The sequence below is a fragment of the Rhinolophus hipposideros genome (genome assembly GCF_964194185.1).
Source record: "Rhinolophus hipposideros genome assembly, chromosome: 17".
NCBI lineage: Eukaryota > Metazoa > Chordata > Mammalia > Chiroptera > Rhinolophidae > Rhinolophus > Rhinolophus hipposideros.
Genome location: NC_138063.1, coordinates 31568541 through 31592660, shown reverse-complemented (window position 1 = coordinate 31592660; position 24120 = coordinate 31568541). Strand labels below are relative to the sequence as shown.

The 24120-nt window shown below is 38.4% G+C and overlaps 1 protein-coding gene across 22 annotated transcripts in view; it reads left to right on the top strand.

Moving 5' to 3' along the window:
* The window catches only part of DTNA (dystrobrevin alpha), a 360321-nt gene that overhangs the window by 213739 nt on the left and 122462 nt on the right, over positions 1-24120 (top strand). For all 22 annotated transcript variants that reach the window (XM_081078748.1, XM_081078749.1, XM_081078729.1 and 19 more), the window contains one exon: positions 20405-20472. In XM_081078748.1, coding sequence (XP_080934874.1) covers positions 20406-20472 — 67 coding nt within the window. In that variant the 5' untranslated portion in view covers position 20405. The remainder of the gene's footprint in view (positions 1-20404; positions 20473-24120) is intronic.

Genomic DNA, 24120 nt, shown 5'->3' with positions numbered 1-24120 from the left:
ACTAGCCACTTCCTCACTTTCATCTCTGCCTCCTTTTATTACATGATACAGGGTTTTCATCTTTACTCCACCCCCAAAGTCTACCTCCCATGACTTTACTACTTCTGGAATTTATTTTCAATTAAAAATTGAATTTAATGGGAAAATTGTGTTCAACATACCATACAGAATTTAACTTTACAGCAAATATACCTAGCAAATATCTATGCTGCAGAGTTGGAAATTCTGGTTCAATGCCCTGCACGTGGAGAGTGCTAATAAACACCAATAATGTAGTGCTGTACTTGTACCTTCAGATTAGCTGTTAGCATTGATAAAGTTATAATCACAGGAGAGGGCAAGACCACATTAAATTCTAAAATGTTACTTTTCCTAATTAGTACTTGCACACTGCACATAGGTGTGCATACACTATTTATTGTTAATCTCCATGTGTTCGAGATTTCATTTCTAAAATCTGTAGAAGATAGACTATCTTAATCATCAAAGAAAGAATTGGGTACCGTTTATTAGGGAGATTTACTCCAATTTTACCTATGAAAGTTGTTATCTAGTTTACATCCACAAACAGTATGCAGTTTAAAATTTAAAACAATATGTAAGTATGCAAAATTATTTTGTGAAATGACTGAGAAACTTCACTTATTTAAGTCAAATATTAATTATGTCTTCTAAAATGGGCTGTTCTTCACCACATCTCCTCAGCTCTTAAATATATATTTGAATCTATAAAAGTGCATAATTTCTCTCATTTTATTTCTAAGTAGTTTCTCTCAGCAATAACTGAGCCATCTCCATCATGGGCCTCCCTCTTACACTATATACAAGCCCTCCAGTTCTTGGGAACAGCTTTCTATCTGTGAGTTCCACTGCCAGCCCTTCCAGGTCAAAATCTTCCAAAGCTTCTTAGTCTCTCCCCATCTCTTGTTTATCCTGTGTATATTACTGTCATATTAATATTCTGTAATTACTGGTTGCATTATTTAACTGCTGTGCACAGAAATCTTCCAATTAACATCGCTGAGATGGCACATGCCTTCAGTGAAAGACTTATGAGTGATACAGACAACAACAAAAAATTTCATAAAGTCTTGTATGACTATAATTGTGGTACTTGTTATAAAAGTAAGTTATGGGGGCCTTATGAAAACAGATAACTAGAATATTAGACAAATTAGAAAAGGCTGCCCTGGTGTAGTGATGCTAATGGGTGATGGCCAAGTTTGGGGCTGGGAGGGTTGGGATATGCATGGGGAAGAGAAAAGAGAATATTCCAGGCAAAGGAAATGGCAGAAAGGAGGCCTTGAGCCATATATAACTACAATGCAGTGAGTGAACAGAGCGACATGGGCCTGGATGAACCTATAAGCTGGAATGCTCAGGACCTACAAAACCATTTTAAGGATTTTGGACTTTAAATTAAAGGCAGTGGGAAGTCCATCCTGCTTTTACTTGCTTTCTACAGAATGCATCTTAATTTACTACAGAGGCCCTTAGACACAGGAGGCATGGCTCAATTAGCTCATGTAATCACAGGCTGCCATAATAGAAGCAATCTGAACCAAGGAAAGCACACACAGTACAGGCTTAGCTGATGAGGAGAATATCCCAGGACCTCATAAATTAAACAATGTAGCATTTCTACTTCTTTCCAAACAGAGGTATCCATATTGGTTGTTTGCCACTCAAAACACCTGGTTTACTGAAAACCCAGATTATCACGTAAACCAGGCTAAGCCTGGACATGTTTTTGAGGTTGAGTTGTCACTCTCCTATAGTTCCTTTCTCTCCGATTTCCTCTCACTGTACCTATGCCTCTTTATTCTGTCCTTCTGTCTGCTGTCCTGATCTGACGAATCCCTTCCCTCTACTGTTAGGACTCTACTTTGTCTGTAAGAGGCGAGCATTCGACAGTAAGAAATGCTGATCTAATATTCATGCCCCTTTCGATACCCCTTATATCTAGAGTTTTGTGCAGCGTTTACAGTCTTAGAAGGGTCCTGGTTCTGAGCGCCCAGAGCCATGAGCAGCACATTAATAGAGGATTAGTGCAGAATGCCATGCCGGAGAAAGTTTCCCAGATCAATGCTACAAATAGCTCTTGACAAGTTTTGCAGAGAAAAGCTACATAATTAGTTTGAACCTTTTAAACTGAAAAAACACCTGATTCTGATTCTGTGTGAGAAAAATATAAGCAGGCTCTATATCAAACATAAACACATTTGTCATGTGTAAGGGAGATATTTTAAAACTAAATAACTTGTTTTTTTCCCTTTTCCTTTTTCTTTTCCTTTCTTTCTTTTTTTTTTTTTGGAAGGGTGTAATCCAGTTCTCTTTCTGTTCTTCACCATCACAAAAGTCTTTTCCCTATACACTTCCATAAAATGTTGGCATAATGCTAAAGTTTGGATGAACAAAGGCACACCAAACTTTAAAGAGCTCTCTGTCATTTCAAGGTCTCATTAGCTTGGTTGCTTTGCAAACAATTAATGGACCTTAGAGAACAATAATTCTCAAGTTTGAAACATTTCCAGGCATATGTTGCAGTGCCATAGGTCAATGACTTGTTTGCTTGAAAGGACTTCAGTGGATCTTTGTGATTATGAACATTCAATTGTGAACTCCAAGATTCTCATTCTTCATTCCCTCTCTCATCCCTTACACCCATATTTTCTTTCTTAAAAGGAGTTCTCTAGAGTTTTCACACTAGAAAGACTGGCTCAAAGATAGAGATCTGTAAATCAAAATCGACAAAAAAGTGGCATGGATATGTGAAGGCAATATGATAGACTGAAGAGCATCTCTAGCTAGGACCCAGGAAATTTACATTCTGACCTTGCTACTTCACTGTGCAGCCTTGGACCTATTGCTAGATTTCTGAGTTTCACTGTTCTCACCAAGTGATACCACAATGTCAGGAAATGGTAGTACAGAAACATATTACAAATGGGAAAGTAATGGTGAGGAACGTCTTGGTCTGACTCCTTTATTCATGCACCACTTCCATTTGCCCCTGAAATGTTAGGCAGGCCTGACTTTATGTGACTGTAAGCGACAGGAACGACTCATGTTTCAAGCTTAATAATGTAGCGGCTCACAGCTGGAACCGAGCGTCTCTGAGATGGATTTCTATATTATGTGAGCTCAAAGGATACTGTTGGTCACGTATAGTAAACTTCCTAAGTCCCAGAATCCCTTTCAACAGCTTTGTGGAGCTTAGAAAAAACACTTTTTTAGTAGTTAGTTCTCTGAGGGCCTAATCATTTCCAGGTAGTAGTTTAGACTCATTTAGTCTTTGAAGTCACTAAGGTGCTATTAAGTGCATCACTGCTCTGGTGCATTGAATGACAGTGAAGTGGTGGACGCTAGCCTGTGTGCTCAGCACCGTCAGGAAGTAGCTTAAGTACCCCTCCACAAAAGCCTTTGTTAAAAAAGAACGGATTGTTCAGTCAGGGACACTGAGCCTGCTGCTATTACCCTTTGCTGTGTTCTGATGAGGTCCAGGGACACTTGTTTCCGTAAATGCAAACGCTGAAGCATAAATCTGGAACACTGGCTGTCAGTATTCACAGATTCACAGAGTGAACACATCTTCGTATAATGCACCCGAAGAGTGATTTTTTTACAATCTCAAAAGTATGTCTACACTGGTGTTAATGCTATTTGGCTAAAAATGTTTTGTTCGAGTGCTACAGTTCTTATTTTGAATCACTGTGACTGTTTCTACTGGTGTATCTGTGAAATGGAGGTATTTAAAATATGGCCATCATGAGTCAGAGAAGCGGAGAGAGAGAGAGAGAGAGAGAGAGAGAGAGAGAGAGAGAGAGAGAGAGAGAGAGAGAGGGAGAGAGAGTGTGTGTGTGTGTGTGTGTGTGTGTGTGTGTGTGTGTGTGTGTGTGATTTATTTACAAACACTAATGGAGAGAATTGTAATTCAAAACTTAGCTTTGTTTTCTGGTTCTCTGGGCAGGTCTGTTTCTACATGATTGTATATCACTTTGTCTTTTATTTTATTGTAAGAATAACACAACGTAAGAAAAGTGTGTGCTCTTTTAATTGACTTAATGTAATTCTGCGCAGTGTTGGCTTTTGGAGTTATAAAGTTCCCAATAGCAGGCACCTCATGTCCACACCCTTTGGTTAGCTGGCAAATCTTATGTTTCATAATATTATATCTATTATAAGCAGAGTATTCTCCCATGCAGATGATTTTTGATATGTGGTAGACTGAGTTGTAATGATTCTTCTACTGTGATAGTCAGATGTGTGATCTCATATTTTAATAATCTGAAAATATTCTTTACTATATTTACCTCTATTAAATTTGATCGTATTAATTAAGCAAGGAAAACTAATTAAAAATATTGATATAAATGGAATCAGAGTGCAGCCTGGTTATTTCTAATCAGGAAGCCCCTGAAATTGAAAGGGTTTGTGTCGATGGTAACCTTTTGTCCAAGGATTTCAGCACTAACCCTCTGGAGTGGAATATTTCTAGCATGCAGTTGATATAGTGACTCCTGTATGAGCCATCCAGATGTGTTCAGGAATTACTGAAGGAGAAAGCATTCAATCTGACTTTGTTTTATGATGGCATTTAGCAGATTCTCTGTAAATGTTGGTCAAACATATAGGGCAGTAGGATGAAGAGGCTAAAAGCTTAGAGTGAATGTCTGTCAGACTGAGCTAGGTTTAAATCACCTCTTTAAAATGTCTTAAGTCTCACTTTCCTCATCTGTAAAATGAAGATAATAAAACCACTACATCTGAGGATTAAATAATATCATGAAAATTTGTAATTAACATCTGTAGGTCTCAATAAATGAATATATTATATTTAGGAGCTAATAGAGTCTACGGAGGAATCGGTTGGTAGAGCAGCATGATGACTGAGTATATAGCCTCTAGAGAGATTTCTGAAGTGCAAACCTGGTTTGGTGGCTGCCGGCGATGAGATCTTATGAAAGTTTCTTAACCTTTCTCAGCTGTATTATTTTTCTGTTTCCACAGTCACAAATTATCACAAATTTAGTGGCCTAAAACAACACAGATGTATTATCTTACAGTTCTGGAGGTCCAGAAGTCCAAAATGGGTCTGATTATGCTAAAATCAGGGTGTCAGCAGGGTTGCTTTCCTTCTGGAAAATTCTAGAGGAGAATCCATTTCCTTGCATTTTCCAGCTTCTAGAGGCCACCTACATTCTTTAGTTTGTGGGCCTTTCCTCCATTTTCAAAGTCTCTCTTTCCTGTAGAAGGACTGTTATAATTAATTGGGCCCACACAGATAATCCAGGATAATCTCAAGACCTTTAATTTAATTACATCAGTGAAGTCTCTTTTGCCATGTAAGGTACCATATTCACAAATTCTGGAAATTAGGACATGGGCATCTGTGTGGAGGGCATTATTCTGCCTACCTCATCAGCCTTGGTTTTCTCCTCTGTAAAACAGGATAGTATAACATGACCTATCTCAAAGTTAGGGTAGAAATAAATAATATATTTTATGTAAAATGCTAAATTCATACCCTACCCACACATGGCAGGCACTTAATTAATGTTGGTTGTTATTATTATCAGTGAATGAATCTCATAGTCCCTTCCTGCTACATTACCCAGGCATTCATGCCTCTGCCTCAACGGGATGATTTAGAGGGCCTGCGTAATTCAAGACTGAAAAGAAAGGCTCATTCCCACTAGCTATTCTTCCCCACTCAAATTCTTGGCAGCTACAAACGTAGAGCCATGGCTCTCTCGAGAAACAGAGATTTTTTCTAGTCGTTCCCCTTAATTTCAGACAAAACTCTCTTCAACGGAATGGACATAACTAAGAGCCTTATATTTCATACAAACAGATCCAGAGGCAAGAAATAAGGGCAGCCTCTGTTTCTTCTCTTTCCATTCTGTACTCCTGTCATGCGAGTCAACCCTTGTCTCAGGGAAAGGACCATGGTTTGCAAAATGCCATTGTTTACTGCTGGGGATCTTCCAGCCATAACTGTTGGCTGTTCATATACTCTGCCTGTTTCTTTTCCATGTGCCCTATTTAATTTTGGCATGTGTATTCATTAACCCCAGACACTTGGCTGTACTTTTATTGGATAGCAATCATCAGAGTCCCTACAATGTCTTGCTATTTTCTAAGTTCTTTTATATTGTTTAAGCCTGAGATATTCTCCAGAGAGAGAATGTGAGTGGGGAAACGGAAAAAAATCGCATCATTTTAATTAATTTAATATTTAACTAGGGGTTAATCTCTATTCCACTTTTTACTGCAACATTAAACTAGATTGAAAAGTGATTAAATGTAGGTTCCCTTAAATCCTAATTTTAAGTGAAAACAAAATAGCTCCTTCTGCACACTATAACAGAATTCTTGAGATTTACGCTTTAATAATATTTGTTCTGGCACAAATAAATTTTCAGAGACATATAGAAGAATTAGTAGGGAAGAAAGGGATTTTTTTTTAATTTAGTAAACATTCCCTTTGATCTTTTATACCTATCATGGACTGCATTCTTCTGACACTCTGTTATTGGTTCTGAATCCATAAATACATAGTAATGATTATATTGACATCTTTCCATCTACCTACCTTAGTCCTCTTCCACCATTTACCCTCCCATCTCCCTTATCTCAAAAGACAGTTGCCTCATGTAGCCTCTGGAGCATATCATCCAAACCTGACCTCTCCAGGAAGCATTCAAGAGCCATGATTATTTCTCTTTCCCAGTCAATCAAAATTGCCATGTCCTCACTGTGTTTATCTCAGCCAAGTATTAAAAAAAAAAAAAAAGGCAACTAAATTCGTTAACCTAAGTTTCAAGTTCTCTGAGGGAAATTTGCATTTTTAAGGGCATAAAATTGATTTTTTTTCTAGCTTTATTGACGTATAATCGACAAATAAAATTGTAACATAGTTTAAATGTACAACATGAGTATTTTATACACGTATACATTGTGAAATGATTCCCGCAAAGTTAAGATATCCATCACCTCACTAGTTACCTTTTTCACATTTTTAAATTTTTGATTTTTGATGAAAACGAGATATCTGTTAGCAAATTTCACATTTAAAATACAGTATAATTAAATACAGTCACCACGCTGTACATTATTTAGAGCCTCAGAACTTACTCATCGTAAACCTTCCTTTTTTCTTTTCCCACTATGCTTGCCTGGTCTTTCTTTCTCAAGCTAAGAACTGCCTGTTTCATTGGTTTGAGTCATATTCCCTCATACACATAGAAATGAAGACAATGAATAAAGGAGCTGGGTTAAGGAAATAAAATTAAGAGCAAGAAGAGAAGGCTGGATCAGAGGTAGAGGGAAAAAAATGGAAAGAGGAGAGGTGGAAGAAAATGAAGGGGGGAAGGCAGAGGATATATGCACCTTATGACTTACAGGTCTCTTTCCTTAGCAAAATTGTGACATTGTGACATAGTAACTCCATCTTGCCTAGCTCCCTTTGATGTCCACTGATGCATATCTTAAGTTATGCTCTACCCCAATTCAGTATGTGTATGTGTGGGCAATGTCCTACCACCACTACCCTTAGGGAAAAAAGAGAGTGGTGCACTTGAGTCATATAATACAATGCCATTTTGGTCTTTCTTAAGAGGCCCAATGGACTCTATGGTCCGACATGTCTGGTTTTAAACGACCTAAAAGGGTTTTAAATGACCTAAATTGGTCATTTGGGCAATTACTTAATCTCTCTGAAAGTTGGTTTCCACATCAGTAAAATGAGAATAATAATAACATTGTGGTGTTCTTATAAGAACATAAATGTGAAATTTTTTGCATGGTACTTGGTGCATAGTAAGCTTTTTTTGTAAAATTGTAATTAGTGTTGTGGCAATTATTCTTATTTTTATTCTTACTATTACTATTTCTTCTCCCAGAAAAAGTCAGATTTTTTTGTACTGTTGCAGAAAACTTGTCCTGTTGCAGAAAACAATGTATTTACTTGCCTACCTAGCACTTTTCCACCTCTTCAAACTCAGCACTCCCCAATCCTGAAAAATAAAATGGAAATTTTAAAGCACACAAGCCTCTTTGGCTAACATCTCAATGCTCCATGTTCTGTCATGCACTTTTATTCTCATTCTCCTTTTCCCAGTTCTCATGGAAATCACGCTCCTGGAAGTCAAGATAACAATTAGCCCGTGGTCAGTAGCAGCTCTGGTTGTTGTGTTTCTCAATGCATGATAGTTGGACAAGGGAGGACCTATTTCTTTCTGCCACCCTTTCTAAGATCTTCCAAAACAAAAGATAAAGTAGAATCCTTTCAAGCACCAGGAGTCATGTTGGTGATGTCCCACGTTACTTTGGATTTCCCAGATGACGGTTGTGGCCTAACACATGAATATTGTTTGTATAACCCAGGCACTCTGGTTTCTACCACATGAGGAGCCCCCGACCTGGGGCGGGAGGGGGAGCCTTCTCCTATCATCACTGCTCCACCTGGACATCTCTCCTTTCCTGGCTTTATGAGGCCGCTGCCAGCCTTCTTGCTCTCTCCCCTGGAGAGTTGCTCTATAGATGAAGCCACTGAGACTGGCGCCCCCTTTCACTATGAGTTGGTGCTGCCTATAAAATAAAGCTACCTTTGTTTCTCACCAAATCCTGGCCTTCTTCCCCTAAACCAGCCCCTGCAGGGAACTATAATTCCTTTGTTTGTGTATCCATGGACACGAATATTTGGGGGGTGAAGAGGAGGTGAAGGTCCATCTCTTTTATCAAATCATTAAAAGGACCTAAACCTTAAAAAATGACAGACTAGACAGTTTTGCACTGCTTAATCAGCGAATATATTCTGTCTTGTCACAGCCTTTTACTGAGAAGGTGAATTTAACTCAGTCACTTGAAAATAATAATAGGGATTACAATCTTTAAAGTTTTCCAAAATATTTTACTTTTATAAGTGTGTGTGTGTGTGTGTGTATTATAATCCCACTGTAATGAAATAAGTGGGGGCTCAAAAAATTCAATTACAAAATTTGGGGTTTTCTTATTGCAAGGATAATGGAAAAATAGTCTTCTAATTATGGAGAAGAAGGGAATTTTCATTTATTAGTTACTTAGGAAAAAGAAACAGACCTATGTTTATAAACAGTGCCATCTTAGACTGAATTGAGAATGTTCCAAATGATAAGAAGGCTGTCATTTCCCAACATCCTACACACAGACATGAAGAACTTAAGAATTCTGCAGTTCCAGCAGGAGAGCTGGGAACACTTTCACTCCAGTGTTAGGATCAGCCATTGTTCCACCATGACAATGTGTGCCTATACACCTAACATTACTGCTCTTGAGCCATACATATGTACACACACACACACACACACACACAGGCATTGTCCCAAAGGCACATCATATTGGATAAAACATGGTTATCTATAAGAGTTGAGATCCCAGCACAGTGCAGCAAACAAGCGCCACCCTCCTTATGGGAGTCTCCCCTAGGTACTCTTGGGTCCTTTTGATCCAGCTCTTGGCAGGTTCCCTAGTCCCTCAGAGACATTCTTATAACTATGAACCTGACATGACAGTCCAAATTTTGATCATTTTCCTTCCAGAAAGTTCCTTTTACCCATGCCAAGTTGCTCCCAGCTTCACTTTGCAGTCTTGAAGCCCTTACTGATAGTAAGAGGGAGGTGAGGGTGATACCAGCTGCTATGGAGCAGGAGTCCTAGCTTTGTTCCAAGTCAAATGAAATCAAATGAAACCAAATAAAACCAAATGTCCTTAAATGTCATGGACTCTCTTACCCCAGAACAGCAGGTTCCTTCCTGACTTGAATGTAGCACCGAGAGTCATTTTTTTCCCAGAATAAAAATGGTTTTCTCATTTTTAATGGCATTTTCTATTTTTTTTTAAGTTTGCCTCATTAGGTACCTGTATCGATGTATGTATATGTATATTTACATTCCCCAAAGAATTAATTATCTTCTCCTTTGGCTCAAAGTATATTTTATAATATGTATTACGAGTTAGAGAAACACATTACAAAGCAACATAAGAATTCCAACCTAATGTTATGCAAATAAGTTCGTGGTCAAGCTCAACTAGCATCATATTTCTAGCTCAAACCTGGTTGTGTATCAGGACGACCTAGGGTGGTTTTAAAAAGCACAAATGCTCTGCTCCAGCCCCAGATTCAGTAAATTCAGGTATTTGTATTTTTGGTACAGTCTCCAGGCTGGTGTGATGGGCAATCACATCAGAGAACTACAATGGCAGATAACATTCCAGGGAAGTTCAAATCACTGGTAGTATATTGAGCTGGTCATTACACTAAAATAGTGAGCTCATGCCCCTTGCCCCCAAAACAAGACCCAACTTCCAAAAACAGAAGATAATGTTCAAAGTAAAAGACAAAGTCAGAAACCCATTATAGCCATTTATTTTAGCAACAGTATTTTCCTAATTTCAAGGGCTCATCTCTCAATAAAGGACTAGGAAGTAAAAGGAAATGCAGTTATGCCTTGCCTCAGGAAAGAGCTCTGAATGCTTTTTTATTATATTTCCAAAGATTAGGACTAGAATGTAAATCTGAGAAAGTCATATCAGAGGGCTCTTTCATTAACAGAAATGGAAACAGGCATGTATATGCTACCAATAAATCAATTAAAGGAGGAAAAGGAGCTTGAAATGGCCTTCATTGCAGTTATTAACTTCAGAGAGTGCAGCAGTTGGTGATTGCTGAACCCAGCATCTTCTTGTCAACCACCTGGAGCAAAATGGAGGGGAAAAAAAGCATGGAAACAGTGTCATCATACTAAACACAAAGTCTGCAAGTCTTCAGTATTTGTTAAAATGGAGCAAAAGCAAAGCAGAGCCAGACGTTTCTGAAAACATTGTCGGCTTTTGCAGATTGAAAACTGTGAGAGTGTGAATTGGTGTGTGAGTTGCTGTGTTTATATGTGTCTGGGTTGACATAAATCTGGATGCTGGAAATTATTTTAATCACCATGATTATTTCCAGTATAACAGTGTTTTAAAATAAGAGGATTTCATTAAGAAGTGTCCCACAAAGAAATCTCAGTGAAATTTGAGAGTGCTATGGACCCTTCCCCTCTCCATTCTCCTTTTGGCCTGGTAGTTACTGAATTCTATCAACTTCTTTTTAGTTTACCAGTTTCAGAAAAATCTTAATTAGTGTGGAACAGTGGCAGATGGAATAAGATTGCTGGCAATTAGAATTCATACAAGTCTAGGAATTTAAATATTAAAAGCAAAAAAAAAATGGATTCAATTTCCTACCCTGCCAGAAAATACTGTATGTTTTTTGAGCATCCAACTTACCTGCCTGAGTCTTAAGTTCTTCCACTATAACTTGGAAATTATAATATCTCCCCCACCTCCTCACAAGGTTATAGGGAAAAGCATTTTATAATCTTCAGAAACTTATACAAATGGAAGATACCATTAACTTAAACTTCTACCTTTAAAATGTCTTCTATGTCATGTGTACTAGAAATGTATGTTTATTGTGGACGATATTGGAGTGAAGATGTGAAGGAAGTAACTTGAGGATATGATATTTCAATGTGAACTTATTCTCACTGTGCCAAAATACAGTTCACATTTCTTCTAACACTCTGTGTCCTACATTTAGATTTATTCTTTATGTCTTGCTGTTTCCCACACTATCCTACTCTGTTATTTCATTCCTCCCGCATATATAGGGGCAAAGAGTTGGAACTCTCCCTGACCAGTTTTCAGCCCTCTTTTAATGACTATGCTGGAACAAGGGTAATTTGGAGAACTCACCTCCTACGAACTCATTATTGCCATGAGTGCCACAGATTGTTTCCTAACATGTGTGAAGTGCTGTGGGAGAGCAAAAGCTGAGGTCCTCACCCCTGCTCTTCCCATGAGAACTGCCAATCACCAAGTCCTATTGAATGCTTTCTAAATCTCTCTCAAATCAATCTTTTAGCATAAAACAGAATGTCCTCACTCCTGAATCACAGCTAACTGGACTCTTCCCTTCATCATGTACTCCCACCCCCTACCTCCTTGCCTACACAATCTGTCCTCCACTCACCATGCTGGGGTAATCTTAACACAAACCTAAATCTGTACACATCAGTTCCCTACTTACACTTTGGCTGGCACCCTGTCTCTTATAGGAAAGCCCTCTACTGTTTAGACATGATGAATAAGGCTCTCTGGATCTGCTGTCTGTTCACCTCTCCAGCATCTCCTCAGAGATGCACTCAGCAACACTGAACCATCCCCAGTTCCCAAATGCACTGCGTACCCTTTTTAAAGCTCCATGCTTTTTCAGGATTCCCTCTAACTATAATTGCCCTTCCTTCACTCTTTTCTATCTGGAAAATTTCTACTCATCCTTTAAAACTCTTTTCCAGAGTCACCCTTTCTTTGATGCCTTTTTCAGATCTTTCCAGATATGCTGCTGTATTTAGCAGTACATACTTTCATTATTGTACACATTACACCAAATTAAAATTATTTGTTAAAATAACTTTTTTCTCTTTCGAAACTGTGAGCTTTTTAAGGGCAAGGATCATGTCTTATTAATCTTTGGATCTTGAGAAACTAGGAGAGTGCCTAAAAATTATAGTTCCATTATAAACATTTCTTAAGAAAATGAATGGCTGGATTCTCATAAGTGAAAACACATAACCTGTATAGTTCGTGGGACTGAGCTCTAGTTAATCAAATAAAAAAATCTGATGGGCTCATCACTTATTTATCACTGTTCTGTTTTGCTCTTTTGATGTTTATGTACTTTTCTGTTAAATTCTAAGATTGTAAGCATCTCATCTACTTGAAGGAGCAACACAAACTGACCCCAATTAGGCCTATTAGTGAGCCATGCACTTTGTGACACTGTGTTATCACAGATGGGTTATTTTCCCTTCATCTTCTCCATACCACTTTGAGGAGCTATGGTTATCCTGAAAGTCATGAAAAGCTGAGCTTGACAACTTCAGAAGTAAAATTGCTCACTAAACGGAGCCCCTCCTTCCCCTGTTGAAAGTGTTGCTCTTCTCTCTTTCTAAAGCCATGAGAATGCCTGTCTCAGGCATGTGTCTCAAATCCTACCGATCAAAGTTAAATTGGAAACCAAGGCTCCCAGAAGGGTGCTCCTTGCCTGTTGGATTCATGAGCTTACTTTGTCTGCGAGTTCCACTATTGAATCAGTGTAAGCTGTAAACTAGCATGTCTCCCTTTTTCACTGTTATGACTATGATCAATTGTGACGGTCCAGCCGCCACGAGTCGAACGGTACCTGGAAGGGGGAGCGGGAATGCAAAAAGAGACACACACACATATGATGATGCGGCCGGTCTCCACTGATGGTGGAGCGCTTCGTTTATTTTTCTTCACCAATTTATATCCTTTAGGTACGTGCAGTTTAACATTTACTGGCTTGTGTTATCTTACAGAGAGTAAATTTTCTAACTTTTTCAAAGAAACTACAAATCACTACAAAACTTCTCCAAAGTAATTACCACAAGAAAGAGACTACCAATTATCCTGATAGTCACCAGTTATCTGTGTCTGGGGAAACGGCCACTCCCCCCTCATTCCTAAGCAACTTGCAAAAACACTCTCAAGGTTTTTATTACAGAGATAAGGCCTTAGCCATAAATTGAGCCAGACCACCAGACTTCAGAGCAACAGTAAATAATGGCTCCCCACATCTCCCCCTTTTTTATTTTAAAGCTGCAGAATTTTAATATAAAAAAAAAACAAGGTGACGGTGCCTGGCTTAGGCGTCCTAGGATAACCTTATCAACTTACCCGTCATCGGCGCTTGTATTGTGCGATACAAGTCCTGTCTTAGGTGTTGAAAGGCTCCTTAAGACTTACCCGTCTTTGGCTAACCCGTCCCATTGAGCACAGGGGGGAGAGGGAATCAAGGCCTTGTCTTAAGTTTAAGCTGATGAAGGTCAGCTCGCAACTCTAGCATTTGATTAATGAAATGCTTAATGAGGATGGGAAGTAAGCACAGAATCACACAGACACAGATGCTTAATGTTAGAAAAATCAAAATAGAATGAGTGAGATTTGGCATAGAAGGTATAACATTCTTAAGAACATCAATAAATTCTGAAGCAGCCTGGGCGGCATCAAATTTTAATGGCTCAGCTTCTTTTATATTTTTAATCTCATTATGAAGCTGAAGCATATCTAGAGACACATTAGCATCATGCCAAATTCCTTGAAGATGTAAACGAACCCGATTCCAATTATATTGACTTTGATTATACTTTTTAGAAGTGACACATATCCAATGATATTCTGAATGACACTCCAAATGAGATCTAACTTTTAAACTCTGAATCACATCTCCCATGTACTGAACTGTATCATAAAGGGCATTTACCTTTTGCTCCAATTTTATATCAATATCTTTTTGAGTCCCTAAAGCCAAAGTAACATTCTTTGTAAGAGTATTAACATAATGAGCATTTTGAATAGTTTGAGAAAGCAGTTGCAGCAGTTGCAATAACAGTGACCAAAGCCATAATTCCTGCAATCAAAAGTCCAACAAACCGTTTTTGTCTGCTTAAGGCATACTCAATTTCTTTAAAAACTTGCAAACTTCTCTCTGCATACCAGGGTCCAGAAATATTAACAGGAAGCATAACAAATGAAGGTTGCTTAAGAACCATAACCTGAGTTCCCAGCGGCACCCACAAAATACAATTTGCAAGAGAACAATTATTGCAAGATACATGAAACTGATTCTCTATAAAATTTACATTAACATTTCCAATCAATAATGCATAAGGAGAAGGAACACAAGCAGATACATTAACAGTTTTAGTAATAGTAGACCAGTCTCTAGTTCCATCTTCTAAAACAGTTACAGGAGTACAAGAAGTACCTGATTTACAAAACTCAACCATTTGAATAACCTCATCCATTACTCCCATGAGTTTCCACAAGGCGCTTTGTTGATACTGCGCATCAGAAATCCAAAGTCCAGCAATCAAGTCCCGAGCCCATCCTGGCTGATTGTTTCTTGACCATTCAATAATATATCTGTCCGTTCCAGGAATGTCATAACGAAAAGAAGCATTGTCAGGACAGTCTTTCCATGGAACAGTCTCTGTGTTTAATCTCAGTCTCTTATTTTCATGTGTCCATCAGCTGTTGCATTGCTGAGGGTCATCAGCATCATCAGTAGGTAGAGGGTCCACATGTCGCACCAATCTTTCTGGCAGCCACCGAGGGCTATCTGCATCCTGTGGAAAAACACAAACATATCCTCGGCCCCATATGAGGACCGGGTCTGGGCCTTGCCATGAACCCATAAGTGGGTCCTTCCATTTAACCAAGGCCTGAGGGCTGGCAGAAGGATGTCAAAAGCGATCTGCTGCACTCTTGAGAAGCATTAACAATTTGGCAGGTTGGGCAAGTTTGAACTATATGTCTGGCCTGTTTGTAAGTAATAGGAAAAAGAGCTTGAAGGCCAGCAGCATTTGTATGGGTTAAAGAATGAAACTCAGTTGCCTCAGTAATTAGAACATTAGCAATCAATGAATCAGCAACAGCATTGCCATGCGTCAGTTGTCCCGGTAGGGAGGTGTGGGCACGTATATGAGTAATGAAGAATGGATGTTGTCGGTTTTTGACCACCTGTTGAAGCTGATTAAAAAGAAACTGGAGAGACGGGCTTGAGTTATCAGACAGTAACGCCGTCTCAATGTTTTTTACTGTGTGAACTACATAAGCTGAATCAGAGACAATATTTAAAGGTTTAGTATAATCCTATAAGGCAGTTAATACAGCAAGTAACTCTGCTCTCTGTGCAGAGGTGCAATTAGTTTGAATGACTTGTTGATTTATTTTACTTATTATCGCTGCCCTGTCGTTACTAGACCCATCAGTAAAAACTGTTACAGCTTTTGAAATTGGAGCTGGACTTAATCTCTTAGGGAGAATCCAACTGGTCTTTAGAAGGAATTGAAACGATTTATTTTTTGGATAGTGATTATTAATAATTTTAAAATATCCACAAATAGCAACTTGCCAGATTTTAGAATGGGTATTTAAGTGTATAATTTGTTGTTTTTTAAACGGGACCACTATCTTATCAGCTTAGATTCCGTTTAAATAAAGAACTTAAGTGTGAGCTCATAAAACAAGCTCTGAAATTAATTCCAAATAAGTTGGGAGTGATTTGATAAAATTATTAGGTAGAAACAGCCACTCTACCAAGTCAGTTTGTTGAATTATCACCGCTGTAGGTGAATGGGGGATCCCATATGCGAGATTCCTCAAGAGGCAGTTCAGTGAAATTATTCACAGGGGGATCCCTACCCCCGGGATTCCATGGACCGGTGTAAGCAATCAGGGGAGGTCTGAAAACGTTTTTCCCAGTATAAGGCACTTGGGGAGGTCCAAGACGACTCTCTCCCTCTTTGTTGACCTTAAGCCTCACTAGCTGTCCCTGAAGAATTTCTGTTTGTTGTGAAAGTGTATATATCGGATCTGCGGGCTCTCTGCTCTCTTGAGCTGCACCTACTACTGGGGGATATTTTTCACTATCATTTTCGGCTGCAGCCTCTTCCAAGCCCTCTTGATCTTGCATATCTAAATTTTCCAGCTGTTCGTCAGGTAATTTCTGGCTAGCAAGCTCTTTATTATGCATATGAGCTTTACCCTGCATGGGAGCTCCCTCCCCCTCCTCTCCTTCCTCCGGAGAGGTGGCTGATACGGGAAGTCTCTCATTCCCTGCCTGTTTTACATTTTCTAACTTACAACTTTTATATCTAAGATTCAAACAGTCCCTGATTAATGCCCATAATCCGAATGTTTCTACCGGGACCCGCTGAGGTCCATGGGCAGTATAATAATCCTGCACTCTTTCTCCAACTTTTTCCCAGGTTTCCAGGCTGACGGTACCTTCATCTGGAAACCAAGGGCAAACTTCTTTTACAAATTCTAAAAATTTATCTAACTGTTCTCTGCTCACCCTGCTGCCACGGGCGGCGAGTAATTTCTTCAATCCTCTCACATAAAGGTCCTTGCTGCTAGCGTGACCCATCTCTTTTCCCTAACCTCGGCCCTTCTTTCACACAATGAAAACAATCACTCACACACTCATTCGACCGAGGGGGACCGTGTCTCACTCACCGTGCATCCAATGAAATAAGCTCTTCTTTGCGAGCCGGGCCCTATCCACACGGTGTTCCTCGCTGTTACCCCCGTGTCCAGGCCCCACGTTGGGCGCCAAGTGTGACGGTCCAGCCGCCACGAGTCGAACGGTACCTGGAAGGGGGAGCGGGAATGCAAAAAGAGACACACACACATATGATGATGCGGCCGGTCTCCACTGATGGTGGAGCGCTTCGTTTATTTTTCTTCACCAATTTATATCCTTTAGGTACGTGCAGTTTAACATTTACTGGCTTGTGTTATCTTACAGAGAGTAAATTTTCTAACTTTTTCAAAGAAACTACAAATCACTACAAAACTTCTCCAAAGTAATTACCACAAGAAAGAGACTACCAATTATCCTGATAGTCACCAGTTATCTGTGTCTGGGGAAACGGCCACTCCCCCCTCATTCCTAAGCAACTTGCAAAAACACTCTCAAGGTTTTTATTACAGAGATAAGGCCTTAGCCATAAATTGAGCCAGACCACCAGACTTCAGAGCAACAGTAAATAATGGCTCCCCACAATCAATGGGTAATAAGTGAGCATTCTCAATTTTATCTGACAGTGCTGCTTCCCAGGAAACTAGGGGAGTAAAACGAGAAGTGTGTAATTTTCCCTTTTATATTTATGATTATATTCCATGCTTTCCATTATTTCACACTGCTGAGTTTTTCCTTCTTTTCCTCGTAAGGTATATATTTTACTTAGAAGTGAGAATTAATACCTATTGTGTAACAAATGATCGTTCTTTTATGAGTTAATTAACAAAAAAAAAAAAAGGAAAGGAAAAAGGTAATAAATAGACCAAAAGATGATATCAACATAGTTTGCATCTAATTCAACGTCTGCTTCATAAGATAAGGTTTTGTTTTAAAATGTACGGCCCTAGATTACTATAGATATAAATTAGTTTCTCTCCTTTCAAATAATTATCTCTGAAACTAGTACAATTTGAATTTTACTCTTTTCTGAGTCAGTTTTTGGAAATACAATTGAGGTCTATTTCATAGAAAGCAGACTTGTCTCTTGTTTGTTTTTGTTTTTTGTTTGTTTTGTACAATAAGTATACATAGTATTTGTTCATTGGATTTAACTAGACGCTGTGAAGAATTTAAAATTTTTGACATTGCTGCCCTTAAAAACCTTACAGAGAATCACACAAAAAAATCAACTAGACAAAGAGGTGTCACAACAGTAAAAGATGAGTAGTACAGGCAGTAAGTGCTTGGAGTTCAGAAGCCAGTCTTTACCTCCCTGACATTTTCAATCAGAGTTTTCCAGCCAGCCATCCTTTGTGATTTATTTTTATGTTGTGTTTTTTTTTAATCTCATTCCAGCATATAGACAGATACAAGAACATATCACTGGTTCTATCCCCTATCTCTCTTTTGACTCAGCTCTACTTCCAATCTCTTGAAATAAAAATTGGAGGCTATATCCAGACTATTTTGTGAATGTCAGCTTCGTATCTATCAACTTCCTCTGGAGTAATGATGGGGTTAGGTGAACCAGGAGGGACATGTTTTTCTTCGGATATCTCTCTATATGAGTATATTAACCATACCTACATATTTAAAATCTCACAAAAAAGAAAGTATTTCATCGTGTTCAGCAGTGAATCGTTACCAAAGCTTCATTAAAAACTCTGCTCCTTTCCAATTACTATTTAACCTGACCCTGGTTATATTATCACCCATTGTGGATGGGTACACACTTGCCTTAACTCTGTGAACCAAGGCTGATCCATGCCCTTCTTTCCTTTTCTGGAAATAGGCAAATAATCCTTGACTCATGAAAGCAACTGCTGAGGCTGTTTGACCAGTTTGACTGGCAGCACAATGTTTCACCACCAATTTTTTCTTTTACCCTTGAGTGAGTTAATTTGTACATAGCACTATTACTACCTCTTGAGCACTCTTCTGCAAATACTTCTGTTAAATTGACCCCCAGGTAATAACCTCTCTCACATTCATATACCTTTCTTTCCACTTCTACAGCTGTAATTACTTCATTGTGTTTTCATTACTTGTATGATTTTGCATCTCCCCCATTAGAGTGTAAGAACCTTGAGGGCAGGAGCTATGACTTGATCACTGTTATATATCCAGAATTTCATTTGGTGTCTGGAGTATGGAAGGTACTCAATAATGGTTTGTTAAGCTCAGCACCATCCCCACCCAATCATAGAGAGTTAGGGGAATTTCGGAGGAAGATACATTTAAATTGAGACCTGAGGGTAATTGCAAGTTAGCTAGGCATAGGGAGAGGGCAATCCAGACAAAAAAATAACAGGGACAAAGACCCATATTTGAGAAAAAGCAGGCAAAAAGATCAGCTATGCTTTACATTTACCCGGCCTGAAATTCAAAATATAGTGGTACACGTATAAATGTATACACGTGTGTGAGAGAGAGGAAACCTTATTTTTTTAAGTTTTATTAGACATACTAAAAAGTTAAGTCCATCAACCTATAAAACCCTTCCTATTTAGCCCAAAACCCTCTATCTGACTAAACGACATTTCCATTAACTTTCTCATTAATTTCTTTTTCCTCAAGTCAAATTTTAACTTTTTGTATTTTTTTCATTCTCTGTTTTGTTGGTATTTTTAAAAATAGATCCACTGCAGACAATAGTATGTTTATTTAATTAGAGAGATGTGACCCAACCTAACCACCTTGCATGAAATTATGTATAGAAAAACTATCGCAAGTTCCACACACTCAACTTAGAAATGAACATTTAGAAAATTACTTGCTTCTAAAGTGAGGTTTTGGGGTGCACAAAGGACAAATTGCAGCAGAATGTGGTGGAAGGCATACAAGTGTTAGAGTCTAAACGTCTATGCCATTAACTACACTAAGTTCATGAGACTCTCAATCTCATCATTTATTGAATGGGATCCATAATAACTGCTATATTCTTCATAGGTATTCCCAAAATTGAAAGAATATATGTGAAATGAATCACCTAACCAATTGTAGACAGTTGTATTCAGTTATAGCACAAGGTCATCTGCTATTGTAGTTATCATCTGTTAAAAAGTAAAAATTGTATACCTGCTACAACAACATTATATATGGAAAAATATGTATAGCAGTTTAAGTTAGTGAAAATATAACTTTTGAAAAACACAGTTTTAAATAGTTCGTCTGTGTTTGTGGCCTAACTACAGCAAGTGCATTTACATAGAAATAGCTGTTTGCCTCAAGCATGAGGATAATATATATTGTAACCATTTTGTCTCATAGAATGATTGAAGATAGTGGGAAAAGAGGAAATACCATGGCAGAAAGAAGACAGCTGTTTGCAGAGATGAGTAAGTATTTAACTTTTAAGGAATATCCTACAATTTCCATTGAATACTCATGGAAAGGCTAGGTATAACCATTTAATTATTATGACATGTGTACTTTTTCTTAAAGTCCTAAATTTCTTGCGTGAAATGTGCATTTTGGCATTTTTACCTTCTATTAGGTAAAAGTTAAATTACCCAGTGAATCATCATAATTTGTTACTCCACTATATATTTAATATGAAAGAAAAAGTTTCATGGACCTAAATGTGTGTGTGTATGTACAAGAGTATATGTATACACACACAAACACACACACATTCAATAAACACTGTTTAGTGTGGCAGTAATATAGTCCACTAACCTTTAAAGTCTGTGTTCATCTTTCTGCACTATCTCAGTGTCCAACATATTGTAGGTTCTAGACAACATTTGTGAAATGAAACCTTGAATGTCTTACCTACAAAAGCATATCATATGGTTATATGGAAAAGAGGAATCAGGCATGATTACCAGACCAAACTAGAAACCGTCATTTGGAGTTCATGCAGGGTGAAGAATCTGTCCTGAAAACCAGTTCCTAAAAAGTGAAAAGGAAAACAAAAGTTTAGAAGATCTTGGAGGTGACCTGCTATACTAGGGAAACCAAATCAATACAATATTTACTGATTCTGAGGCAGAACCATTAAACAAAGGCTACTGATTTGTGTAAATCAGTGGTTGGTAGTATCTCCCTTATAGACCATGTTTCTTATTCATAAGGAAGAAAACCTGCACACTGGGCGGAGAAAAACACATCTGAAATTAAATGTTATATAGAAAAAAAGTACAGTTCTCTTACTGTCTTTTTATCGCTCCTTCCCTGCATAAGAAATGAGGATGAGCAGAAGTGACTTATAAGCCTTTTGCCCTGAGAAGGCAGTAGACAAAATTAGGTTTCTACTAAAGATTCAAACTGATTGGCAAGAATGAGGGTCAGAGCAAATAAAGGAAAGTCCCAGATAATAAGATTCATATTTTCTTTTATCAGTTCCTGATAGTCTGGTGCCACCAAGACAGTGTTAGAACTAACAAAGAGAAAAGAAAATTAAAATTGATGTGGGGAATCTCAATCCTGTTCCTTCCTTCTTCCACTTTTAGAAACGTGTCTAAAATGCCTGTGAGTGTTTCAGCCATGACCTTCCAATTTCATAGGCCATGTATGGTACTGTATCTTCACTCCTGGCATGGCTGGTCACCTGGAATTATGACCTTGTTGATAGAAATCTAACAGAGCAAGGAATCTGATTACTCTTTGCCCATCTAAACAAAATCTCAAGCAGCACAGATAACCTCCCACATCGTAGGTTCTGAGACTGAAAAGACAAGAGCCATGTCCATCATGGGGCAGTGTTTTGACAGAAAAAGTAAAACATATTAATATTTAACATAAAAAAAGCAGTAGTCTTGGGGAAAATCTTTAAATTTATCATTGTTACATTAAAGACTCTATCAGTCAACACACTGCAAATATTATAAAAGTGTGCTTATTTAATAATTTTTTAAAACACTATCTGAGTTTAAGTACATTATCTCAGTTCCTTCCGTACCTGGTGAAGTGCCTGGCCCAGACAAATGCATATGTCACACATGTGTTTTGAATTGAAGTTGTCCAACTCAAAGAAAGATCGACATCAGTTTTATAGCCATAAAAGAGAAAAGCTCTAAATTTTTCAAATGAGAGAGACTTAGGAAAATTGTGCATTTATTTTCCAAATTGTAACTTTGTCTTTTATAGAAAATTTTCAGGGTTGTCATGCATTTTATGAAATCATTTTATGAGTTGTCCTGATTAGTGATCAGAATAGTTAAGCAAGCCACCAAAATATGTATCTTTCTTCTTTGGGTATGCTAAATAATAAACTCAGATGTTGGCCAAAGACCGGTAAACACATCTGACCTTAACAATCCATTAGTGAGCACCATGTTTAGATCAACACTAAGTAGGACATGTCCACAGTGAGTGGGATTTTGCCAGATAAAACATTTGACAGATTTCAAAGGGAAGAATTGATCTTTGATAGGTGGACTGTCACACAAAAGAGAAAAGCAATCTCACTGAGGATGTGTTAAGTGGTTGAAAAATATATGGGTTATACCCCAGCTCTATCAGCAGGACACCAAAGAAAGACAAGGAAACTACTAGTATCACAGAAGACTGACACAGAAACTTGGAAAGTGATGTCTTCTAAGAATCTATGATATCTAAACAGGGAGCTAAAAAAGGAAGAACTTGTAAATCTAGTTAGCTAAGTATTATCTAGAAACATTTTTAAAAAACAGCAAAACAATGCGCCAAAAAGAGTCTTTGTTTTGGAAATTACAAGTGTCAAAGAAAAATTGCCCGTGAAGGGTTAAAGGCAAGGAAGACTTTATTCAAGACTATTGCAACAGGGGAGGGAGATTGCACTCAACTCCATAGAACAAAAGAAGGAGGTGGGGTGGCATTTAAGCACTGGGATGAGCTAGTGTAACAGTACTGAAGGATATTAGTGGGTAAGTTGGTCAACTGTGTTTGCTAATTGTCACAACTAGGAAGTCAGGCTTCTACCTTCCCACAGAGACTGGGAGATTTCCTGCAATTATTACATTTCAAAGAGATGGCTCCCATATCCTTTGTTGCTGAAAAATGGCGAGGACCGAGAGACTCAAGCGGCACACAGAGACCAGGGAGAACACAGCTTTATTACGCCAGCCGGTGGGCTCAACGGGATTTTTTCCCAAAGACTGAGGACTTCCCGGGGTCAGGCGCTTTGTTTTATAGGGTTAGGCCTCCTGGTTTGGCGGGATTCCGCGCTATTGCTATTGCGACGCTAGAGATTGGTTAAATCTGGCCGGGGTGCCGGCGAGGTCCATCCCTAACAGCTGTGATCGCTCTTTGACGGGAAGGCCTCTAACTGCTGTGTTTGCAGGAAATTGCTCCCATAAGGTATCAGAGGAGGAGGAGTATGGAAGCTCCAGCGGTGGTGCCCGCAGGAAAAAACCATCCCGACACCTTGAGAAAGATATTCCTGGGTTTTTAAACTGACAAAAAGATAGGAAATTTATATCTCAATGGGGCAGACAAAGAATTTACAATAAGAAGTTTTCTAAAGTAGATGCTCTAAGAAAAAGTTCAGAGGCCTCGAATCAGGAAGAAGCCTGAATAAAGGTTAGACAAGTTGAGGGGAACATTAAAGCATCTTGCCCTTACAAAGGCCAGAACAGAGGACAGACAATAATAATTAAGAAGAACAATTGATAAGAAATTTTGGCAAATTGAGGTGATTACAGCACATATGTGTTAAATATCTACCCTGACCTCATAACCACAAAACAGAAAGCAGAAAGAAGTGAAATTAAGAGTAGCCTGGACTCACAAACAAGCAAAAAGTCCTAGCTTTATATATAAAACAACAACAACAATAACGATTGTGCCCACCTACTTTGATTAAAGAAATTCTGGGCAAGTTGCCCTTAGGCAAAAAGTCCCTTCAGTATAATGCCCTAATTGTCAATTTATCTAGTACCTTAGATTAAAGCTGAAAAGACTAATTAAATGTAAATGTCATTCTCACCTTGGCCTTTCCAGCTGTTTAGCAGCTCAGACAAGTTTACCACACTGGCTTTTAGCAGAATAAATAGTTTGTTCTT